The following is a 24,813-nucleotide window of genomic DNA, read 5'->3' as shown; positions in this document are numbered from 1 at the left end:
CCTGAGGGCTGGATGACCATCTGTGGTGTTCCAGTGATGCCAGTAGTTAAGCTAATGCGAGGGGGTCCTGCTGTATTAAACTAGTGAAAAAAGTTTTGGCTAAAGAACATGTGTTTTCCTCCTGAAGAATTATGATGTAAGATGTAACAACACTGAAAATACAACTTTAAGTCAAATTATTGACATCCTTGGAAATTCTCTTTGTTCATTTATAAGTTACAAACTGAATCGATCTTTAGAAATATATCCAGAGTAGTTCAGTTATTTTACATTAGCCCTATTGTTAACTATGTTTTGTTTTTATTCTGTGACAATGATCTCTTCATAAGAAATGTGTATTAGCTCTAGTTTAGAAGGCATTATCTATGGGCTTTAAAACAGGTGGAAATAATTTTTTTCCTTATTTTCTCTGACGAGAGACAGGAAAGGTGAAGAATAGAGATTAATATGTCAGGAAAGTGCTCTTCAAACTAATGTATTAGTTTTTCCTAGCTATTGTTGCAATATTTTGATATAAATCAATATAAATACAACAGCAGAGTTGAAAACATGTAAACATGACTTTTAACTTTCATTCTAGTCTTTTTCTGGTTTGTCTTCTATAAATAAATAACTAAAATTCTAGGAAGCATATAAACAAATCAAAAAGTTGAAATATAAAGTTGGATAAATTGGTAATCATAATTGTAACTAAAACTTCTAGGCATTGTTTTATGGTCTTAGCATGTATTTACTGTTTTAAGCCTCTAACATCCTTATAAAGGAGTACTTTCATTGTCTCCAGTTTACAAATAAGGAAATTGAGGCAAGAAAAGTTTCAGAAACTTGCCACACAGGGAGCAGTGGAGTTTGCATTTGAACCCAGGCAGTTACCAATACAACCTATGTAGTCAACTCCTATGCTATAGAGTATTATCATGTGTGAATACTTGGCCCATGGAAACTACCTAAGGAACTAATGAGGCTAAACTCAAGCTTAGGTGAACCAGAGAATACATATATTGGAATAAAACATTATTCCTGATTCATTTCTCAACTTCTAATTTTTACAAGTCTTTGGTCTTGAGTTTGCTTCGTAGTAGCTATTATCAAGTTAAAAATAAGATGTTAGAGTTACAAAGCCTAAAAGCCTTTTTGAGGTAGTAAGAACAACTTTAAGTGTGTAATTTTGTTTTCAAAATTCAAAGTACATTCACTTAGCCTTGGCTTATACAGACTAATCCCAAAGGAAATTCCTATATCTGTGCATGGGCAGTTGGAACAGATTCCTGTTCTGTGATATTGCACAATAATCACAAAAGTACCCTGTTTTGAGTTGCCAAAACAAAATGTTCTGTAAGGAAGGTAGCATTTTTAAAGTGAATTATATACTCCTCTACTGGTAATGAGAGAGGAGGCACTCTACATAAATGAGAGGTCTTTTCAAGGGCTTAAGGTTGTTTTGCAGACAAGAAAAGAAATCTTAACTTTTCTGTTTAATTTCACAACACTCTTCACCCTTGAATGTCCTGAGACTTTCCAAGCTATTTCAACATACCCTGCAGAGTTAGAAGAGTAAGGAATCACTGGCCTGGAAAAACGCCTTTCTACAAATTTTCTTTTTCTATTGAGACACCCACACAGGACACATGAAGGTCATGTGGATAACATACTTGCACATGTTTTTACAGTCATAACTGTGAAAATGATTTTAATTTACAAAGAAAGTAATTTTATCCTAAAATATGATTTTTCACTCTGGTTGACTGTGATTTGGCTGAATTTAGTAATGAAAGAGAGAGAGAGGTCTTTCCTTTCCCAACAATAACTTGTGCTGCTGATGCTTCCTCTTCCTCCTCCTCTTTCCTCCTCCTCTTCCTCCTCCTCCTTCCTCTTTTTCATGTTTGCAGAAATTGTAAAATAGCTAATCACAGAAGTACAGTGTCTTCTAGTTCATTCTTACCTAAAATCTCTAGGCATTACTATTCTACATGAGGAGTCTTGGAAGTCAGTAAAGACATTTTTTTTCACTCATTCATTCAAAATACTTATTGGGGATATTTACTGTGCTCATAGCTATGACAATCCCTGAATTAAGTAGATTTTCTCCTTACACTGTATTCGATATAGAGATAGATATAATCAATAGGCATCAATGTGATTACAACTAAGATAAGTGTTGCTTAACTAAAGTACAAGTGAAATGGGAAATTATAAGAACACCTGTTTTAGGAGTTAGAGAAGGATGCTCTTGGAAAGTGTGGTTCAGGAAACATGACACCGGTTTCTTACTATCTGATATCAGTGGCTTCCTGCATACCTTTTAAAACAGTTTGCCCAGATTCCACAGCCAGTAAGTGTCACAAAACCTAATCCCATTATCTGAGTCTGGAGTATATAATCCTAACTGCAGAGTTTTGTATATTACATCTCTATGACATTCCATGTCCTTATGATATTCAGTAGTCTAGAAAACCAAGTACAGTAACTAGTTACCATTCATTGTATACCTTCTAAGTGCTACAGATTGCATAGTAAATCTTCAAGGAACTTGTTGTTTCCCTCATTTTACCCTTGGGAAAATAGAGGCTCAAAGAAGTCAAACAACTTGCCTATGGTGGCAAACCTTGTGGGGCTGACTTCAGTGAAGAGGAAAGGGCTTCCTTTAAGTGAACCAAGATTGCCCACTGGCACGTGTGGCATCTCTCATGTACTTGCAAGCGTTGTTTTTACACTTGTCCCTGGGTATTTTCCAGATAGATGTCTCTCAAATGGCTGAGCTTATTTTTTAAGGGGAAGTAATAATGGCACTGTTTCTGTTATTTCACAGTTTAAAAGTTACATTTGTGTATTGATCATTGAGTCCTATGAGAAAGTATTGTTTTCATTATATGAACTACTTTGTCCCAACGTTGAGTAGAAATATTCTACATTAGTAGACTATCAATGTACATTGGGTGTATAAATATGACAGGCAGTTCTAAGAGAGAAGGAACTATTACTAGAAAATGTTATCGTTCTTGGCAGGAGAAGCAGCCCTACACCTTCCTATCCATTGTTTCCAAGGAAAAGTCATCATGGCCACATAATGCAGGAAAGTGGCTGTTGTCCTGATACTTGGGTCGTCTGGGTGACTGTTTCAGTGATTTTTAGTTATGTACATAATATGGAATGAATTTGGATTTCCCAATTTTATGGCCTGCCACCTTTGGAATAGTTGGACAGTCAAGTACTGGTGGCTCACATCTGTAATCCTAGCTACTCAGGAGGCTGAGATCTGAGGATCAAAATTCAAAGCCAGCCTAGGCAAGAAAGTCCATGAGACTCTTATCTCCAAGTAACCATTAGAAAACTGGAAGTAGTGCTGTGGCTCAAAGTGGTAGAGCCCTGGCTTTAAGCTAAAGAGCTCAAGGACAGTGTCCAAGTTCCCAAGTCTCACAACCAACAAAAATAAAAAATATAGCTTGACAATCATATAAAAGAAATTCTATCAACAACACTAACAGAATAAATTATATAATTTCTTTGAGTGCTAGTAGAGTGAAAATTAAATTATGGGAATATCATCATAAAATAGGACTAGTTTAAAAGTCACTAGGATTTTGAGAAAAGACTTTTTGCATGTGATAGTAAAGTTATGAGGAGTTAATAAAAAAATTGAAATAAAAGACCTGTTTAGCCTAGCATGGTTGTACAACTTGCAATTCCCAAGCTAGGGAGTCAGAGACAGGATTGAATGTGTGAGCCAACCTGGCCTACACAGTGAAGCCCCATTTTTGTGTGTGTTTTTTTTAAAAGACCAGTGTAACACCTCCACTCTTTGAAGAGGGTGTTGATCTAGTAAGATAAATATGAAGATATTTTTTCTAATCTTTGTGATATCTATCTATCTTTGTGATAGCAAATAATACACATAATTCTTAGTAATCAATCCTATTTTATTGAATTAGAAGTTTGCCTGTGCTCTATTGAAATAAAAATTCTCCATATATTTAAATATAGTTATTTTAAATGCAGACATCATAGTTGCACAATTGGTATTCACTAAATGTCTTCATAGTTCTACCATTCTTTTCAAGCTAAATGTCAGTGTTATTACTGTCCATTATATGTGAATATACATATTTATATTATGCATTAGATATGGTCTAAACTTTCAAATGTAGCAATCAACATTTTTGCATATCTTCTGAAAAGCCAAACTTGGGAGCAGGACAGATGGTTATAAGCTTCTATGGATCTTTTTATAGGAGATCTTATTTTTCCTAGATTATGAATATTATAATAAATTATTTCTAAATAAGTTTGTATCATATTCAATAATAGCATAACCTTTTCATATCAGATTTATATTCAAGACAGATAAAGTAAAGCAGAAGATGTTGGAATTTTTAAAAATAAGGAACAGTCCCACATTACCTTTTTAATCTAAGAATCAGAATCTTTCACTGCTCAGAGTCCTTAAAGTAGTTGAAAACTTCAATATGAAAGTCAAATAAAGCCTCAGTTTGCGTTTATCCTTTGGTAGGTTCACTCAACAAAACCAGTAATAGGATGTAGTTTCCCTATGGAGACATTTTATATATAATGACTTACAAAAGAAACCCACTAGAATGTTGTAATGGTAGCAACCTATTCCTAAGGACTGTATTTTCATGAAAATGCTCTCTGCTGTGTTCAAGTAAGTCTTTATTATAGGTTCAACAAGATTTTCTGTATATTTATTCTATCTCATGTTATAGTGAGTTTTTTCTTATTTGTGTTGTGTTAATTTGACACTCAGGTTTGAACTCAGGTCTTAATATTTTATTGGGGAGGAGGAAGATTTACCTACTTGTATTATTTGAACAAGTGAAGAAAAAGCTAGCATAATAATATAGCAAATCCAGTTTGTAAGTATCTTTTTTTTGGGGGGGGTCCAGTCATGGGGCTTGAACTCTGGGCCTGGGCGCTGTTCCTCAGCTCTTCAGCTCAAGGCTAGTGCGCTATACTTGAGCCACAACGCCACTTCCGGCTTTTTTCTTTTTGCTTATGTGGTGCTGAGGAATCAAACCCAGGGCCTCATGCATGCAAGGCAAGCACTCTGCCACTGAGCCACTTTCCCAGCCCTGTAAGTATCTTTTTTTCAGCTGAAAAGTAGGATTTGTTTTCATGTAAGTGATGCTTTCCAAAAGCCATGAACAGAAATTCCACCAGGCCTCACATGGGTTTATAACAGGAGTCAGAAGGCTAACGGGAACCTATGAGCTCTCTTGTCTATTTCCTGCCATCGCTCCTGTCTCTGCATGGCCACTTCTTAGAGATCCCATGTTCACTACTTTTTTCTGGATCATCATGAGCAAAGGAAATGAAGTATGATTTATTGAGATTTAGATTTTATTAAATGAGACTAAAATACAGGGGATTTTTTGGCTACTTAAATTAAAGAGATCTATAAGTGATCATTTATTCCCTTAGTCTCTTAAATAAGGTGCCAGGAAAGTAACAACATCTGTAAAAGTATAAGACAAAAATTTTCAAGTTTTTATTTGGGGCAAATAAAAACATATTAATTGACTAAATGTGGGAACAGTGTGCATTATCTGCAAAAGGAATGCTTCCTCCCCAACTCTTCTTAGTTCTCTTTTATTCTTCCTATTCTCATGGACACTTTGATAATCTGAGACCTCCATTCATCTTTGAGGTCATCTGTAACTTCTCAATCTACTCTGTTTTCAGGATCCCTCTGCCTGTATAGTTTACTTAAGCATCATCTTGATCTTGACACTACTCTGAAACTTGAGTACATCAAAAACTCAAAACCTTAAATACATCTTCATCTAAGCCTCCGTACTGTTTATCTCCAGGTTTTGTCCATTACCTTTCTTTATACTTTATATGCATCTGCCTACCAGTGTCCTGCACATATCCTTTGTGAGGTGAGGTATTCAGAAACTATAAGAGCTTCTTCAGGCAGAATTTGAAATAATGGTTTATCGATGCCTAGTTCTGTGAATCAAACAGATACTTAATTTCTTTGTTTTTATGTGAAATGTCTGCCCATCAAAATATCTATCTTGGAGAATGTTGTAAATTAGTGTTATTTTTGTTCACCCTTCCCTTATGAATCTATTTCAAAATATTTGTACCTTTTCCTGAATCTCTGTTATCTCTGTTGTTCAACACATGAGGCACTAGCCATCGGTGGCTACTGAAATTCAAATAAGCTACAGTAACCATTTAGTTCCCCAGTCACACAAGCATATAGTCATACAACCATATTTCAGGTGCTCAGTAGCTATATGCCTTATTGGGAAGTTTAATCTTAGAGAGCATTTTATCATTCATGGAAAGTTCTGTGGAACAATGCCGCTCTAGTTATGCAGTGCTCCTCATAGTACACGTAATGCCTTAGACTATAGTTTCCTATCTTATCTCACCTACTAAATAAAAAAATATCATACAGGCTGGGAATGTGGCTTAGTGGTAGAGTGCTTGACTAGCATTCATGAAGCCCTGGGTTTGATTCCTCAGTACCATATAAACAGAAAGAAAAAAAAAGCCAGAAGTAACGCTGTGGCTCAAGTGGTAGAGTACTAGCCTTGAGCAAAAGAGGCTCAGGCCCTGAGTCAAACCCCAGGACTGGCAAAAAAAAAGTATATAATTAGAAATTATATGATCCTATGTTGCTTATTTTTATTAACTCCCACAGTACTTTACGCCTACTAAGTACTTAACAAATATGTGCAAGTATATATATAAATGAATAGATAAACAAGTACCTTGCTGGTTGTATGAATCATACAATATAAAGAAGCTATTATTGCTGAAAGGGACAATATTCTGGCAGGTACAAGAGTGCTTGAACATCACACATTCTTTGTACTACACTCAGGAATTGTATATCTTTATCTACGTATAAACTAGGAACACATTTTTTAAATCAGGTCCCAAATGAAACATGTGAAGTAAGTGTTAGGATGACAAATCAATTCTGGCAATTTAGGCAGAAAAGGTATTTGCCAGCGGACCCTGCGTGGGTCACAGAGTCTCTAGAAAGGCTGGAGAACCTGAACTAAAGACTGAGAATGCGGGCAAACCACACTACAGAGCTAGTCCTGCAAATATGTTCAACTGTTCCTTGGCACCAGTCTCACTTCTCCAGTTCATACCCTGGCCAGCACCCTCATGGTAGTGGAAGCCTATGGGCCCACAGGCTTCTTCTCAGCCTCAGTAGCTTAGTAGCAAAGCAAGAGACAGGTTTTAACTTCTACAACTGAAGGATAGTTATTTTCTTAGAAATGCATTCAAAGGGCTGGGAAGGTGTCTCAGTGGTAGAGTACTTGACTCGCCTGCATGAGGTTTGATTCCTCAGCACCACATAAACAGAAAAAGCCAGAAGTGGCACTGTGGCTCAAGTGGTAGAGCGCTAGCCTTGAGCTGAAGAAGAGCTCAGGAACAGTGCCCATGCGCAGAGTTCAATCACCGTAACTGACAACAACAAAAAAAATTCATTCAAATTTTGCTGGTGGACATTACTAAACATCTGCTCTATACAATGAAATAATTGTAGTTAAAATAAACAGCTGTTAGGCTCAGATAATTACTTATTTTTAGTTTTTTGGTTTTTGGTTTTTTTTTTTAATAGTAGTTGTTACCAGATGCCGGTGGCTCACACCTGTAATCCTAGCTATTCATGAGGCTGAGATCTGAAGATTATGGTTCAAAGCCAGCTCAAGTAGGGCTGTCTGTGAGACTTTTATCTCCAATTAAAGCTGGAAATGAAGTTGTCACTCAAATGGTAGAGCCTACCTAGCCTTGAGCAAAAGAAGCTCAGGGACAGCACCTAGGCCTTAAGACTTGGCTGCCCAAATACACACTCTTGGATTTGCATATAGAATGTAATCAGTCCCTCAGAAAGACAACTTTAAACACATCCGTTAAAATCCAGGACTTTTGAGGGACATGTACTTGCATGTTCTAGCTCTTCCTCATATCAGTTTTGGTTTTAATGGTGTGATAACCTGTACATATAACTACTAGTTATCCAATCTATCAGATTTCAATGAAGTAGAAATGTAATGTCAGAGCAACCAAAATTAAATTCCTACTGAAAAAGACATGATTAGGAAACTCAAAACAGATATTCATAGGAATTATCAAGCTTCCCTTGGTAGGAATGGCAAGAATTGACAGTAGAATACATTTTTGTCCCCCTGACATGCAGTTTTCTGGGAGATGTTTCTTTCTCCGTTATTCTCCATGACCACAGAGCTTTGCACTGAAGAGGAAGCTCCATAGTTCGCATGGCCTGCTTCTTGTTAGTTCAGGCCTACAAACTGAGTTGTTATTGAGAGTCCAGGACAATTGTGTAAGGTAAGATAGTAATTTTTTTCTATACCACACCTTCAGTATTCTGTAGCTTTTCAGTTCATTTGTTTGTGCTCAGTTTCAAGTGTAACTCAAGTCTTCCTGGCCCCATTTGTCCAGCAGGCTCTCTCCCTTTGTGTGGCAGGGTCCTGGTGATTTACACATACTTTGCATCCTGTAAGTTTAGGACAATTTCACATGTCACTCTTGTCATTTTTCAAATAAGAATTTTTATAGCATTTTACAATTTGCAAAGCACTTTGAGATGGAGTATGTTACCTCGTTGTCATTAGTCACTATTTGTTAAAACGTCATATCTTCTATGGCATAGCCTAGCTTTCCCAACCTTATACCCAAGTATGAGTATTAGTATGATGTGATGATTAGTATGATATGCATGCATGAACTTAACACAGTTAATCTCTGTACATTAATATGCACTGATAATATAGAAAAATAATTATGAATTTCAGATAGATAAATCCGATTCTAAGAATATTACCTCCAAAATATTTAACCGTAAAGTTGTAAAGGGATGGGTAATATTGCATGTCTCTTGAGAGAGAGGCAGGCACAGGTATTGATCAGTGTGGTTGATGCATGGACAGGCCAGATCTAACCGTTAAGAAAGACAGGGGCTGTCTGCTCCAACTCACTCACTCTTTCAAGTTACCTAGTGTTATTTTCACATGTGTACATTGAACATTGCATGTGCTGTATTTCTGCTCATACGCTGTAGGCATGATTCCATTTCTTGTTTGTTTGCTTTATCATTCAAGCTCCTCTTTTACCTTCTTTTATCCCCTTTCAATCAGACTGCATTTCTCTTAACTTTTTTTTTTCCATAATGACATCGTGTTGGGACTCTCCCTTTTTCTTACACTTTCAGATTCTTTGTGATTGCATGTGGCTCCCCCTGAATAATCCAGGATAGTCTCTCCCTATTGGCTGGTTAGCAAACTTAATTTATTCTGCAGCCTAAATTCCCCTTTGCAATGGACAATAATGTATTTCTTAGTCTGTGTTTTAGGATGTGGACATCTTTGGAAAGGTATCTTGTCTCCTCCACATTGGAAGATAAGGAAGGCCCTTATATCCATTGAAATTATCAGTGAACAATGTTTGACAACAAATGTACTCATTACCTCCCATATGTAACTATAACCCCTCTGTACATCACCTTGACAATAAAATTAAATTTTAAAAAATATGGGGGCAGGGAAGAAGGCTCTGGGTAGAATGCTTGCCTTGCATGCATGAGGCCCTGGTTTGATTCCTCATCACCTCATAAGCAGAAAAAGCCGGAAGTGGTGCTGTGGCTCAAGTGGTAGAGCACTAGCCTTGAGCTGAAGAGCTAAGGGACAGTGCTCAGGCCCAGAGTTCAAGCCCCATGACCGACAAAAAAAGAAAAGAAAAGAAATACAGAGCTAAAAGACAGGGTACATGATTCAGTTGTTTAACTTTGGCTAAAGGCTTGATTGTTTTCTAACGGGCTTTCAATTGAGTAACCTTAGTCCTGTAATAGCGACATTAGAGAACAGAAGAAAATACAATAAAATGACAAGTACAAAAGAGGGAGAACTTGTCCAACTTATTACCCCCTCCCTCCATCAGAATTCTTTAGATACAATATAAATGGCTTTTCTAAATTATACTCACTGAAAAATAGTAATTTTGAATAAAATGCGAGACAATGCTTTACTAACTTTGAGCCAATAAATTGAGGTCTAAAATAAAAATTAAAGATAGTTTTTTGAATCCATCAACTTGTTTCCATAAATAATTTCTTATATTGATTTCAAGAAAATCTAACATATACCAAGCACTGGTGGCCCATGCCTGTAATCCTAACTACTCAGGAGGCAGAGATCTGAGGATCATAATTCAAAGCCAGCCGGGCAGGAAAGGTTGTGAGACTCTTATCTCCAATTAACCACCAGAAAACCACTGTGGCTCAAATGGTAGAGCACTTGCTTTGAGCTGAGGAGCTCAGGGACAGTGCCCAGGCCCAGAGTTCAAGCTCTGAGACTAAAAAGAAAATACAACATGCAAAGTCTACCAAGATTGTAAGTACTGCTCTTACTAGTACATAGATCAGTTCCCAAGTAATAGCAATGAGCACCTTTTGATTTTTGTTGTCAAGCCATTCAAATAGTTTTCTGTTTTTCATATATTAGCGAAAAACAACTCTTTGGTCTTACAGTTAATCAGGTGGCTTTCTTTGAATACAGAAGGTACCAAGTAAATGAGCCATGCAATTAAGCAGACCAGAATAAGAAGGACAGTTCCTGTGTGCTGCCAACTGCCTGTGAGATTTAGCAATCCAAGAAATTGATATTTATCTGCGGGCCACTTCTCTACAAGCCTAAAATACCTTATATACCTATAAGACTATTTTTAATATGTCAATACATAGACCTATATTATGCATATATGAATATATGCCTCTGTGTGTATATATATATACTTTTTTCAAAAATCATGTTAAGTTTTTTTAATTTTTAGTCGGTAGTCATAATATTTTTAAGTTTTCCAACTTGAAAAAAATCGTACAGAGACTTAGAATTTATGGTATTAGTTTTCTAGTGTAATGATTATCACATATTTAGCAGGTGAAAAACAACACCCATTTATGAGTTCACAGTGTGACTGGATTTTCTCTTTAGCATATCACAAGGTTGATATCAAGGTGTATTGTATCACTCAAGATGATGGCAAATTTTGAATCTTTGAAGTTTTAGGCCTGAGGTCCTTTTTTTTGTTTTGTTTTGGGTTTTTTTTTTTTTTTTTTTTTGCTATTGGTCAGTGATTAATGGTTGCTCTTTGATCTTCAAACCATCAAAGACACATTGAATCCTTCCTGACTTTCAGATCCCTCTGATTTCCAGTTTTGGAACTAACCAGAAAAGCACTCTGTTAAAAGACTTTCCTGGTTATACTAGACTCACTAAGATAATGTCCCTATGTTTTAACTGCAAAATGGCTTTTACCAGGTAAAGTAACATCATCATGAGATTCATCTTCAGATTCTCCCTTTCTCACTGTTAAATGCTCAATATTTAGGCTGAATAACATAATAAATCATGTATTATTTGCATTATGAAACATCTGCATTAAGTGTGAATCACCATAATGTGCTATATTTAGGCTTAATTACTTTTGTTGTGTATGTGACCACAAAGGTTCTGTGGTGCTGAAAAATAAATTTATAAATAAGTCAGATAATGCAACATTTTAGAAGACAAGTTTTAACGCTACTATAAGTGGGAACCTCCATACATAGTTGTAAAAAAATAAAATAAAAAAGTTTAAAAGCTATTATGAATACTTATAGGTAGAATTCTTTGTTTGAGTAGCCTATCTCCTCTTGTGATCTTGATCATACATTGACACAAACTCAGACATTAGGGCTGAAACTTATCAAATTCATCTACATTCTTCCCTGCGCCATTTTTATAGATGAAAAGCCAACGGCTCAGACAGGGAATATGACTCAGAGAAGCCCACAGAGCCAATAAGTGGTTGAGGCTGACCTACTTTTCTGGGTTTTTTTATTCCCTAGCTTGTTAAATAACATTACCATTAGTTGTAAACTTTCTATGTATCAGGCATTCTCTACACACTTTAGATGTTTATTTTCCTTAATCATTAGCCAACCTATCAGGCACGCATTATTATTATAATTTCGTTATTATCATCATTTCAGAGATTGATAAAACTAAGACAAAGTAAGTGACTTGCTCAAATTAGCCCAGCTTCTAAATGGAAGAAAGCTCTTCCTACCCCACCAGGCTACTTCTTTTTTTCTTTTTTCTTTTTTTTTTTTTAGGTTTTCTTGCAGCTCCTTTTGTGTGGTGGAGCTTTCTTTATTATTATTATTATTGTGTTTTTTATTGTGAAAATACCATACAGAGGGGTTTCAATTATATGAGCAATTTCATATCAAGCATTGTTGCTTGCGCCAAAGTTGTAACGTTTGTTTTTCGACATAACATCTTGTACATCTCATTGTTGTAATGGGTCCACCTGTATCCCTATTTAAACAATTTGTTTTTTCCCTTCCCCTCCCCAAATTATACCAACATCAAATACAGTGAAAACAGGGGTTTATATCTTGGGGGAAGGACATACAAAGCAACAAAGAAATCATCTTATAAATATGTTAGAAACAATAACAAGAAAAAAAACCATTTGAGTCCTTATCTTGGGGTTTATTTTGCCTAACATCAACTTACCTGACCATTTCTGCTTGTCTCAGATATATACTAGTTATTGCAAATAAGGGAAACCATGGGACCTATGTGTCTTTGGGCCTCCACCAGGCTACTTCTAAAGGAACTGTCCACATGTTGTTGCAATCAGCATCGTGTCACCTCTGTGGATAGCTGGCCATGCACTTCTGCCAACAAATTAATGATAAGAGAACTTGGGATCTGGAGATGGTATACAAACTCTGGTTCTGTCAGTTAAAATGTGGTTTCAGGGAATTGTGTAGTCTCCCGGGCCTTTTGATGCTATTGACCTACGAAAATAGGGATTTTTTTTAAGTTGTTAGGAATAAGATACATTTAAACAAAATGATTACTTTGCTCATTATATTGTTATTCTTTGACACAAGTGGTAGCTGGTTCTCATCACCTAATAACAGTGTATTTTCAAGTCACTTCTGCCTGGTAGAGTCAATAGTAAATAAGAAACGATGCATCTTTGGCATTGCAAAAAAGTATATCCTAAGATCTTTAGAAATTCTGTGTCATATGTTTCCTGTATATATCCTTATTTTGCATTTTCAAACTTTACTGAAGTATGCCTCATTAGATGGCAGATTTTCACAAGGACATTGTTGACAGGAAAGAAGACTCTAAGCCCTTGGCCGGCCTTCCTCACACCAGCCTAGCGCCTTCCATCATTCCAGTTTATAGCTAGGAAAAATTCTACTACTTCCAGACGTAGTCATTTGAGGCACACTCTGAAATAAAAGCATAAATATTAAACACATGAACATCAAATTCTACTCTTCAGCCTCATCTTTTTCCACATTTTTCTTTTTCATGAATATGTTTGGGGAGTTTTTATTTTCCTTACATTATTTGAATTGTCAGATTATAAAATTTAAATTCTAAACTTTGTAGTATTCTAATGATAAAGAAAATCATTATAATAGATGTGGTTAATCACCTAAAAATTTCCTAATTGAATCTAATATCTAATTCATCTAATTCAGATTTTCCCTACTGTCTTAAAATTGCTTTTATACTACTTTCTTTACAAATTTCCTCATTTTGTTCTAATTTTCCAAATAAGACAAAGCATATTTATAATGTCTGATAGTCACATCTCTTTTCTATCTTGTAATTTACAGCAATTATATTAGCTTGTATGTTTTCATGATGTTAGCTTTGTAAGAGACAAGACTAATTCTCTTGAACAGTACCCCATATTCTAGGCTTTTCTGTTGTTTTGTTTGTATGTTATTTATCCCCTGTATCTTTGAAAAACAGGAGATCTGGTTGGAAACAAGCTGTTAAGAACAACTTGATAGGTAACACTATGTATTTTATATCAGATAACACATATGATTGTCCTGTTATTCACTTGATTAATATGACAGTTGCCAGATCTAATTTTTGGAATGAATACTTGGTTTATAGAAACATCCTTTTTCCAACTATGCTTTCTAATTGTGTTAGGCTTCATTGTTAAGCCTTGCTTAAGTCATTTATTCCACTGGAGGTTGTAAATTTTTTGTAATTTTTAAATTTATCATCCCTTTTATATTTATTAACTAACTCTCCTCTGTAAATGAGAGCTTTCCTTCATCCACGGGGGATGCCTATGTCTTTATGGTTTATATCAGTACAACATGTTTGCTATTAATTGCCTAAATTGGCATCTTTAGGTTATGGAACTGAGTTGTAGATCAGTCGTAATTTATATTTTGTGTATACACTTTAAAACATTTTAGTGTACATTAAAGTTGGAAGAGGAGAATGGATGATTTAAAACAGTGTTTCAAAGTGGTGAACAAAATTAAGACACTTTGGCAAAGAGATTTCAGCAAGTCCATGGCACTAATAAAAGAACTTACTAATACTAGCCACTAGAGAGCCTTGCATATGGTTAGATCCCCAAAGGCTAGTGCATTCATAGTTAATAAGGATGAATATTTAGGCCTGAGAAGAAGCAAGTAAATACAAAAAAAAATCAACTTCGATTTGGTCAGCTCCATATTCCAGCATTCATAATTTGAGCTCAGTTTCTTGTTTACCCTCTGCTCACCATTCCTCTGTGCTTTGGTCATTGCACCTCCTTCTCACAAACATAGCCATCCCTGTCTTTACACATTTATCCACACAGTTTCCTCTTCCCTCTCCTCCTCCCTTCATTTCCAATCTCCCCATTTTTCAAACCCAGATCAGATGCTACTCCCTTTATGAAGAGCCTTCTCCCCTTCAGATGTCACTTTCTACCTCTATCACATATTAATGCGTGACTCTGTTTCCTGTTTGGTCTTCCCCTGGGCTTTCATCAGCACACCTCTTTACCATAGGGACATGACTATCAAAACTTGACACTGCTGGTGTTTTGCACCCTTACATTCCCCTTGAGAATCTCTCTGAAAGTTAAGCAGATCTACCACCCTCCAAAAGCAAATATTCTTGTGAAAATTAAGGCTACTATTTGAGTATTTATCACCATCTGTTCTTTGTAAATAGTATAAGATTTAATTCTTTTAATATGACAAAAGGAAAGGAGGAAAAAAGGTAGGCATAAATTATTTTTGCATTTAAATATCACCACAAAAATGATAGGCATGAATTAACCTGACAAATATTATAGTGAAAATGAAGCTCATTTTATTTTCTTAGATTGAATCTTTTAATATGTTAACCACATGAACACTATTTTAAATGGAAATAAAACAATGGTATTTTGTGCTGCTTCAAGATTTTTACTGATCCAACAAAACATTGTTTTAAAGTGTTTTAAATACCTTTTCTCTGTGTTTCCTTAAGAATACTTTGCCTCCATGCAGTTCTTTCCATCTGAGGACTTCCTGAGGCTGATAATTTTTGTTACCCAATAGCAATAACAAAGCTGTGATGTCGTTTGGATTTTTATTTCTGCAGAAGCAGGGGGTAAAAAACTACGGAGCACTGTGCAGAGAAGTACAGAAACAGGTCTGGCAGTGGAGATGAGGAACTGGATGACTCGACAGGCCAGCCGAGAGTCTACAGATGGCAGCATGAACAGCTATAGCTCAGAAGGAAAGTAAGTAAGGCTGGTTAAGAGGCGTGTCTCTTCCACACCTTGCTTGTAGCCTTCTTGTCTGGTTCATCCTCTGTTCTCACAAAATCTAGCTCACACCCTCTGCAACCATTTTCATCGTCACTGGCTGACTTCCTGGGAAGAGAATTTTACTCATCTGCCACTGAGTGGTATGCTATTTCTGGCTTTTTCCATCAAAGGATATAGGTTTGGGGATAAAGTGTTTTGCCTTTGCTGATAAGGTGTTAAAATGTGACTCTCACATTACATGTAAATAAAATATCTTGCCCTAGCTTGAAATAATATATAAAAGCACCAAAATAATGCGTGCTAGTACCATACCACATAGACTATGCTAATTTTAAACATCTTTAATGTGTTTAAGTTATTATGAAAAAATAATTTTATGTACTAACAATATTTCATATCATTTATTTTGACTAATAAAGTTAACTAATAAATGAAATAAAAATAAATGAATAAATAAAAATAAGTGAAATATAATGCATTTTAATTACATGAAGTATAACATCCAAAAAGAAATTCCCCCCAAAATAGGGGCCCTATGTAATTATATGAACCTTTCCTTTGAATGAACTATCTTTGAGATTTTTTTCTAAGTTTTTACAAACATTGTATAGCCAAGCAGGTGGTTCATGCCTGTAATACTAGCTATTCAGGAATGCTAAAATATGAAGATTGCTGTTCAAAGCCAGACCAAGCAGATAAACCCAAGAGTTTATCTCCAATTAATCTTTAAAAAGCTGAAAGTGGAGGTATGACTCAAGTGTTAAGAGCATCTGCATGAGCCAAAAAGCTGAGTGAAAGTGCAAGGTTCTAAGTTCAAGCCCCAGTACAAGTACAAAAGGAAATAAAGGATTGTGTGACCCCATCACAAATAAATTAATGTTAATGATGACTATAGGTCTGTAAATGGACGTGTAAAGGGAATCAATAGATGTGTGGTTTACTAACCTTCCATCACTATGGAAACATTGAATGGTTAGACAGAAGTGTAGCCAACATTATGAAATATTACATGAGGTATAAAAACATTTAAACTGTGACCTCCACCCCAGATAGCTATACTCCTAATAGATAAATAGGATAAATACTAATAAATTACTTTAACAAATACTATCTTCTACTGATCCAGACACCATACTGTGAGTTGGGATTTAGGTCATGTAAGGAAGTCAGTATCCATGGTTAAGATCGTGGACACTGGAATCCCAGAGACCTAGATTCTTTTATTGTTATTATTGTTTCTTTGTCTTGATACTATAGGATTTTCCAAAAATTACTTACTTTTTTTAAGCTTCAATTTAATTGACGCTTAAGAAGTATTTATTAAGTAATTACAGTCTCCCAGGCAAAGGTTCTAAGTACCTAGAGGTACAGCAGTTAACTGCTATGTTGTTCAGATAACAAACAAACAAACAAACCTGTTTTTCATATCAGAGATCCTATGAGGGGACTAGTTTTGTTTGAGAGGTGGAGGAAGGCTGCCAGGTTTGGCTAGAGATGCTCATTATACATCATTAAGTCTGTTGCCTAAAGAAGAGGACCAAGCTGGAGACATCAAGTTAGGCAGTACCAGTATGAAGGAGAAATGCAAGGAGCCTAGAGGCTGCAGGAAGTGAAGTGGAGAAAGCGTCTCAAGGAAGAGGAAGAGATCCATCGAGTCAGGTTCTTCTAATCTGTTGAGTTAGATGAAACTGAGTAATGTGGTAATCAGTGCATTTACTTCTGTAGCCATTAGGTAAATTTAGCTAAGAGAAATTTTGGTTTCAAGAGAGAATGAAAAGGGAATAAATGCAGACATAATTTAGGGGCATGTTTTTCAAGGAATTTCAAGGAAAGAAATGGGGTGCTAACTTGGAAGAGAAGTGGAGTCAGTAGAAGGGATTATTTATGTAAGATGGAAGACATAGTAGCATGTTTAAATGCTGATGAGAATAATCCAGAAGGGTTTCTCCATCTATAAAAGAGGATAAATCATAGAACCTGTCTTCTAGTTAGGCCACTAGATTAAATACCATAGAACCTGCCATGGAATAGGTGCTTAATAGGTACTGGGCATGGCTGATAAATCACAGCCTCTATCCTCCAGCTCAAGAAAGAGGAAGACACAGAAATAGAAGTCTGCAACCATGTAACAATTGCTTCATGTGACATACATTGACATAGAGAATATGGAGCAAGAGGTATGGGAAGTGGACTGGGATGTTGGGGTCCAATAAATATCAGTGACAAAATAATGGTACCAGCCATGCTTCCACATAAAGTAGACTAGAGAGAGACATGGGACTGAGGATTCCATCCATGTGTTATTTTGCTTTCAGTTTGATTTTCCCTGGTGTCCGCCTGGCCTCTGACAGCCAGTTCAGCGATTTCCTCGATGGGCTGGGCCCTGCTCAGCTGGTGGGACGTCAGACTCTGGCCACTCCTGCAATGGGTAAGGCTTTCTGTCATGGAATTGTATTGCTTTTCTTTAGTATATTGAAAATTGTATTCCTTTAATTTCATAGACTCTCTACCACTATTACTAGCAGAAACAGAGTGAGATTTTTTTAACAGTAATTTTTTTTCATTTTAATTTCTGATGATCTTTAAAGGAAGACATTGATAAAACTGGTAACATTTTTTTTGAATTTAAGGAGACATATGGGAAATGATGAACTGTTGTTAAACCAAGTTCTTTGGTGAAAGCACTTCTCTTAATGCATTTGTGTGGTAAAGCACATTTTTTTCTTCTTCTTACACCATTAGGTGACATTCAAGTAGGAATGATGGACAAAAAGGGGCAGCTGGAGGTGGAAATCATTCGGGCCCGTGGCCTTGTTGTAAAACCAGGTTCCAAGACACTGCCAGGTAAAGAAACAGAAGAGATATTCCTATTATTGTCTGTTAAACTATGGTGTTTTCATTTAGAAGCCGTGTTGTTTTTATTGCTGAAAAACTTAGATTTTAGTTAAAGATGCTAACAGATAAGTCAGTTATCTGACTTGTTTCAGGCTCTCGTAGTTTGAGGTTTATCTTGAATTCAGTAAAAGTGTTCTCTTACTGGAGAAGAATAATATAAGCTCTTAAATAATTCCATATATATTAAAAATCCCTAAAATAAAAACTATCACACTTAGATGATTCATTTTTGTCACAACATATGCATAAGAAGTTCTCTTTCCTTAATAACTAGTGTTTTATGCTGCTCTTCAGTTTTATCTAGATCTTCAAGTTTCACCTAAGGCATCCTTAAAACTCTAAAATTAGAATAAAGATGGATATAGGTTCCATGGTAGCATAAGCCAATATATGCTAAATGTTCTAATTGTAAGAGTTTTACCTCCTGTAGTATGTAAGGAAAAAGAGTCATGATTTAACTTTATGCCATATATTTCATACTGAAATGTTACTAGAATGTAAGATAATTGAAGTTGTGGAAAATGACGCAGTGATTTTACATGTTTGAAACAATTACTGAGAATTCTGAAACTTCATTTCTAGCCTTAGCATTGTCACTACTGACATCTCAACTTTTCAATCCTTGCAGGAATTTAAAACTAGGATGCATTGCTTATTGTACGACATTGCCATTACCTTTTATGTTCATAAAAATAAAATTGTTTTGTTATAAAGAGTATCATGACTTTTACATTAGTGGGCATGAATTTCATGAAGTGTTTGCCAAATAAATTTTAAGCCATTGAATTTATATTTAGCAACCTCTTCCTAGCCAATTTGAACATTCTATCCTCAAGCCTCATTCCTGCATGACACCCACACCACCATCAGTAAAGAAACACCTTTGAATGATAAGTAATCTTTTGGATTGGAGGAGCAAAAACAATGTAATTAAATTGAGCTTTTGGTAAATTAAAGATTAAGAGACCTCTCTAGAGGGCGGGATGGTTAGAGACTGGAAATGTTTTACCTTACTTATCCAATGTTCAAATAGATACAAACAGCAGTAAACAAACAAAAATTGCATCCCCTGCAACTCTCTGAGTGGCTGACGATTGTTCATAATTTGAATTAAACATCCGGTACAAGACCAGGGACTTTTGATTGGCGTTAGCTCTTTCAGATAAAAATGAGGCTATTGCAGATGTCCCCCATAAGCTGGACACTGAACAGATGTGATTTCATTCACCCCTACCCCTTTTTTCCCTAGCACCGTATGTCAAGGTGTATCTACTAGATAATGGAGTCTGCATAGCCAAAAAGAAAACGAAAGTGGCACGGAAAACGCTGGAACCCCTTTACCAGCAGCTGTTATCTTTTGAAGAGAGTCCCCAAGGAAAGGTTTTACAGGTATTTACTTATTTGCTGATTCCTTACATAAGAAACTATTTTTATGAAGCCAAACCTTGTATTCAGTATCTTTACTTGAGACACTCCTTTTTTTCCTTGTTTTTTCACCATTATTGGGGCTTGAACTCAGGACCTCACACTCTTGATTAGCTTTTCTGCTCAAGAAAAGCTGGCACTCCTCCATTTGAGCCATACCTCTACTTCTGGATTTTTGGTGGTCAGTTGGAGCTAAGAGTCTCATGGACTTTCCTGCCCCATGCTGGCTTTGAATAGTGATTCTCAGATTACAACCTCATGAGTAGCTGAAGTATAAGCACAAGCCACCTGTGCCCAGTTTCTTGTCACATTCTGTTATGTTCTTCACAGCTGAAAGTCTTTGAAAACCTGAAAGTGGTGGCCAGTGCCATAAACTGTGTGTGTGTGTGTGTGTGTGTGTGTGTGTGTGCGTGTGCACGCGCACACGCAGGCACTCAGGGCAGGGGAGGTGGGAGGGAGAAAGAGAGAGAGAGATCCCATTATACATCAACTCCAATCTCTGTGGACTGCTCATCGCCAAAGCTTTAGTAGATTTTGCAGTGTATCTTTGGATTCTGGTAGAAACAATTGTCCCATTCATCAAATACATCTATTTAATTATTCTTTGATGTCAAATGAACTTCACTATTTAAATGCATTTTTCAAGTTTTTTGTCAGGTATATGCTTATACTATTCTTTTCATTTTTGCCAACAGATTATTGTCTGGGGAGATTATGGCCGAATGGATCACAAATCCTTTATGGGAGTGGCCCAGATACTTTTAGATGAACTGGAACTATCCAATATGGTGATTGGATGGTTCAAACTATTCCCCCCCTCCTCCCTAGTAGATCCAACCTTGGCCCCTCTGACAAGAAGAGCTTCCCAATCGTCTCTGGAAAGTTCCACTGGACCTTCTTACTCTCGTTCATAGCAGCTGTAAAACTGTTGTCACAGCAACCAGCGTTACAAAAAAAATACATATATATCCACAGGTCGCAAACCCTGGTAACACTGCATGCTTAATGTTGTGTCTTCTGAGCCCATTTCTAGGGATACAAAGCGATCCTGTGTTCTCAGAGGAAGTTGCACACATTGTGCCCTAACGAAGGCCCTCAGGTGAAAGAGCAGAGCTATGAAGAACTATCAGGTTTGGAGTTCATTGACACTCGAGTTTTGGTCCAATCTGAAGCCATGGATTATTCTCAAAGAATCCCGTCAGTTTCATGCAACAAAAGCCCTTTTCAATGGCACCTTTATATTTTTATCGTTTTTCTTCATTTATCTAACCCAAAGCCCTGTTATGCCACAGAAATGGAGCTCTACAGCCATTAAGCCATGTTACAGGCCAAGGAATGAAGTCCTAAGAATCATCAGGTGAAAAGCAAGGTCAGGAACAAAGCATCCGCCCCTAGACCAGGATCCGGAGGGAGAAAGGCCAGCTGGGAAGCTCCAGCTGGCATGTCATTTACTGATGCCAAGATGTGTCGGACTCTGAAAATCACAATTCTGTGGCTACACTGTACTGAATGAAATTAAAGAAACTTTTGCATGGACTCAGATTAGCTGAATACTTTAAATTATTTTCTTGGGGCTGCAACTTGCAAAAAAAAATAAATAAAAATCAGCCATTTTCAACAATTTATATTATTTTTAAAAGTAAATTTCACTAGTGCATGGTTTTAAATGGGGGAGAGAATGCAACAGGGTGATACAAAGACACACCATGTTTATTCTTTAACCACAGTCTGTGTTTTGGCAGACATTACAGATGAAAATACTTTCTAGCAGATACTTCAAATTCTCTTTATGTGACAACAACAGGATAATGTATTCACTTTCTTTCCATGTGAAAACACAAATCTTATGACCTTCAATATGTGCAGATTTTTCACATCGTTCTTCCTCTTCTCTATCTCACTTTTCCTCTTCTCCCTCTTTTGTTTATTTTCTTCCTGCCAATGAGAGTGAACCTTATATTAAAAATGACGAGTTTTTTTATCTGATTTAATCTTCTACCCCATATTTGATTCAGGGCTGTAGGTGCATCTAAATTTATGAATTTCTCAAGGGAATTAAAATATTTAAGAGCTTTCTTTATTTCAAGCATGTTGAAAGGACTTTGCAACATGACTTGGGAGTACACTTAAGTAAGTCAGCATGTATTTGACAAAGAAGATATTTGAACTTTTGCAACTTATTGTACAGTGCATGGTAATTTTTTTTTCACCTTCAAAATTCAGTTTACAGGAAAATCCTACAATCATGTGGCCATTGTAATGTCTGATAAATGTGTTTTCAGCACCAGCATTATTCATACAGGGGTTCAAGTATTATTTGTAGGTATTCTTAGGGGTTTTTGGTTTGTTTTCTAATTCTTTAAATGATTTCGTTAGCCAGTTTCCATTTGTGTGAATAGACACACTGCTAAAAATTTGGAGCCCAAACACCCAAGGCTGTTTATTAATTCATTTTTCTGTAGTAAAAATAAAAATTTTCACAAGTTATATTTCTAAGGAAATATCATAAACATAAATTTGCAACAGTTTTAAAGCTCCAATTTTTAAGTGACTCAAAGAAAGTCAATATGCCTACTAACTAGTTCTCTGATGCTGTCATCAGACGTCTACATGCAAATGCCCTGGAGTCCAAACCCCTGCCTTTGGCTCTACTGACTGACAGTTATTACCATTGGGTGGTGCTGCAAGGTCAAACTTCTCTCAAGTTCCCAATTTAGAGGAAATGTCACTGGTCAATGGAGTGAACCGCCCTTCCCTTCTGGTTCTTATGTCCTCTTTGACAACACATTCTTAATAGATTGGTTTGACTTTCTTGCAATACTTTTTGAAGTTCACACACATCACATCTGTTTAAATGAAGTCCATGCACAAATATTATTTTCTTTGTTTTTTCTTTATTTTTTCTAATTCAGTGCTAATCATTGAAAACTATCATGCTTGATATGGTGCAAAAGTTAAAATGAGTATCACTAAAAATGCCTTCTCTTTATGTGGTGCAATATGAAATACATTAGGACTGTGTCTTGACAGTCTGAGATCTACGATGGACCCAGGTAGAGTTTTGAAAAGAATGAATAAAACTTTATTGAAATAATTTAGACACCTGTGTACCAGCAACAATTGATTTAATAGACCTGTAGTGTCTATACTACCCCTTAGAATAAACGTTTACCATTTTCCTGATACTAACAGGCAGTCACATAATCTTTTATGCATATTCCTATACAAATTATTTCTAATTTTAATAAGAAGGATATGACTGTATGGAATATTTGTACATACTTGTCATTATGCAGTATTTATTTAAAGTTGGTGTTGTTTTTTTTTTTTTAATTTTCACATGTCTGCACCTCGACTTGTGGTTTAGTCATGTAAATAGCACTATGCTAGTGACCATTGCTGCCCTGTACATAATACATTTTCAAGTAAAGGGAATTCCAGTTGGGGGAAAAAACACAAAAAAAGGGCAGATTAGTCCTGTAACAAACACCAACTAATGTAAATCAAATTCATTCTGGTGATGGTATTTAACACTTTAAATAAAACATTTTCTTTACAGATGTTGTATGTAGTGCTTTCTCAGGTTTCTCTTCTCATAGTTCTCTAAGCCTGCTGCAGTACTCCCCTGAGATGCCCATCCTTCAAGACCAGGATATCACCTTCCATACCTTCCATACCTCTTTGTGACATTAGTGAGTTGCTGGGCTTTGCAAATCGCCCTCAACAGAAGACACACACACACATACACGCGTGCGTGCGCACGGTGTTGAAAGATCTCCGCTCACCTTACAACTTATTTATTTTTTAATGTTGTTCTTATATTTGCATGCTTTCTGATTAATTGACTCAACAGTTTGCAGATTTTATGAGCAATGCACATGAATCTTGCTGGTTTACTGACAGAGTCACAAGGAAAGCTGAACGGCTCTGCTGCGTCCTGTGTGAAGATGGTAGAACAGGTTGTCACGTGTTTCTGCTAGAGTCATGTGAGCTTTGTGAGGGGTGGGGATATATTTTTGATTGGGGAGACATAAGTGGTAATTTGACATAACTTGTCCAGAGACTGGCTTCTACTGCATGATGTGGGTAGATGACAGTCTGTCTGTCCTTCTAGGTCTGTTCCTTCAACAGGGAGAAAGAGAACTCCAGCAGAGTTCCCATGGTATCCTCCCCAGGCTCTGAAATGAATAACTAGTTTAGATTTGCATTTAATTAGTTATCTAGTTCTCTATTCTTGGAAACAACTATTTCCTTTATTTCAAATAACTGGATTCTACCCAAGTACTCCATCTATCCTGTAATATTTTTCATTATTCATTGAGCTGTTATATTGATCTATTTCCCTGCTGTTCAAACACTCCTATAAACATTCCCTTGATACCGTTCTTTATATACTACCTCTTGAAAAGTCCTAAAATTATCAAAAATGATTCATGTTAGTCCCTTTGCAACTTCCAGCTCAGCACAGATCCCAACTAAATTCTAGCAACATGGACCCCGCACTGATGGCAGGACTCTAAGGTCCAACTGCAACAACAAGGAACTCCATAATCATTCTTGCATGGGCTAGGACAGAATGGGTAAGACATAACCGTCTCCAAAGCTGCCTGCCTGTGATGACAACCTGTAAAGCTCTGTGCACATAAAACCATGTGCTCCATACGCTTCTTTCCTCTGTACCTCATAAGGATTCCATGTCTTGCCATTGTTCATCATGGATAAAACAGTTCACATTTGGTTACTGGAAATGTGTATTGAGAGGTGACATTTTTGTAAATGGATATGATCATATGTGCCACTCAAATTATCCTTGTGGCATGAGTCAGGTCACTTAATCTCTTTGGTGCTCTTTCTCTCATCTGGAAA

At 36.4% G+C, this 24,813-nt stretch overlaps 1 protein-coding gene across 1 annotated transcript in view; it reads left to right on the top strand.

Annotated features, from left to right (window-relative positions):
* Rims2 (regulating synaptic membrane exocytosis 2) overlaps nucleotides 1-23,503 on the top strand; it is a 281,763-nt gene extending 258,260 nt beyond the window's left edge. The window contains 5 exon segments of the mRNA XM_013012421.1: nucleotides 15,459-15,600; nucleotides 17,943-18,055; nucleotides 18,370-18,471; nucleotides 19,772-19,911; nucleotides 20,643-23,503. Of these exon segments, the coding sequence (XP_012867875.1) occupies nucleotides 15,459-15,600; nucleotides 17,943-18,055; nucleotides 18,370-18,471; nucleotides 19,772-19,911; nucleotides 20,643-20,861 (716 nt within the window). The 3' untranslated portion in view covers nucleotides 20,862-23,503.
* Nucleotides 23,504-24,813: the final 1,310 nt, after the last annotated feature.

The sequence above is a fragment of the Dipodomys ordii genome, unplaced genomic scaffold, assembly GCF_000151885.1.
Source record: "Dipodomys ordii isolate 6190 unplaced genomic scaffold, Dord_2.0 Scaffold17, whole genome shotgun sequence".
NCBI classification, from domain to species: Eukaryota; Metazoa; Chordata; class Mammalia; order Rodentia; family Heteromyidae; genus Dipodomys; species Dipodomys ordii.
The sequence above is the reverse complement of the archived record's forward strand: the minus strand, read 5'-3'. Positions and strand labels throughout refer to the sequence as shown.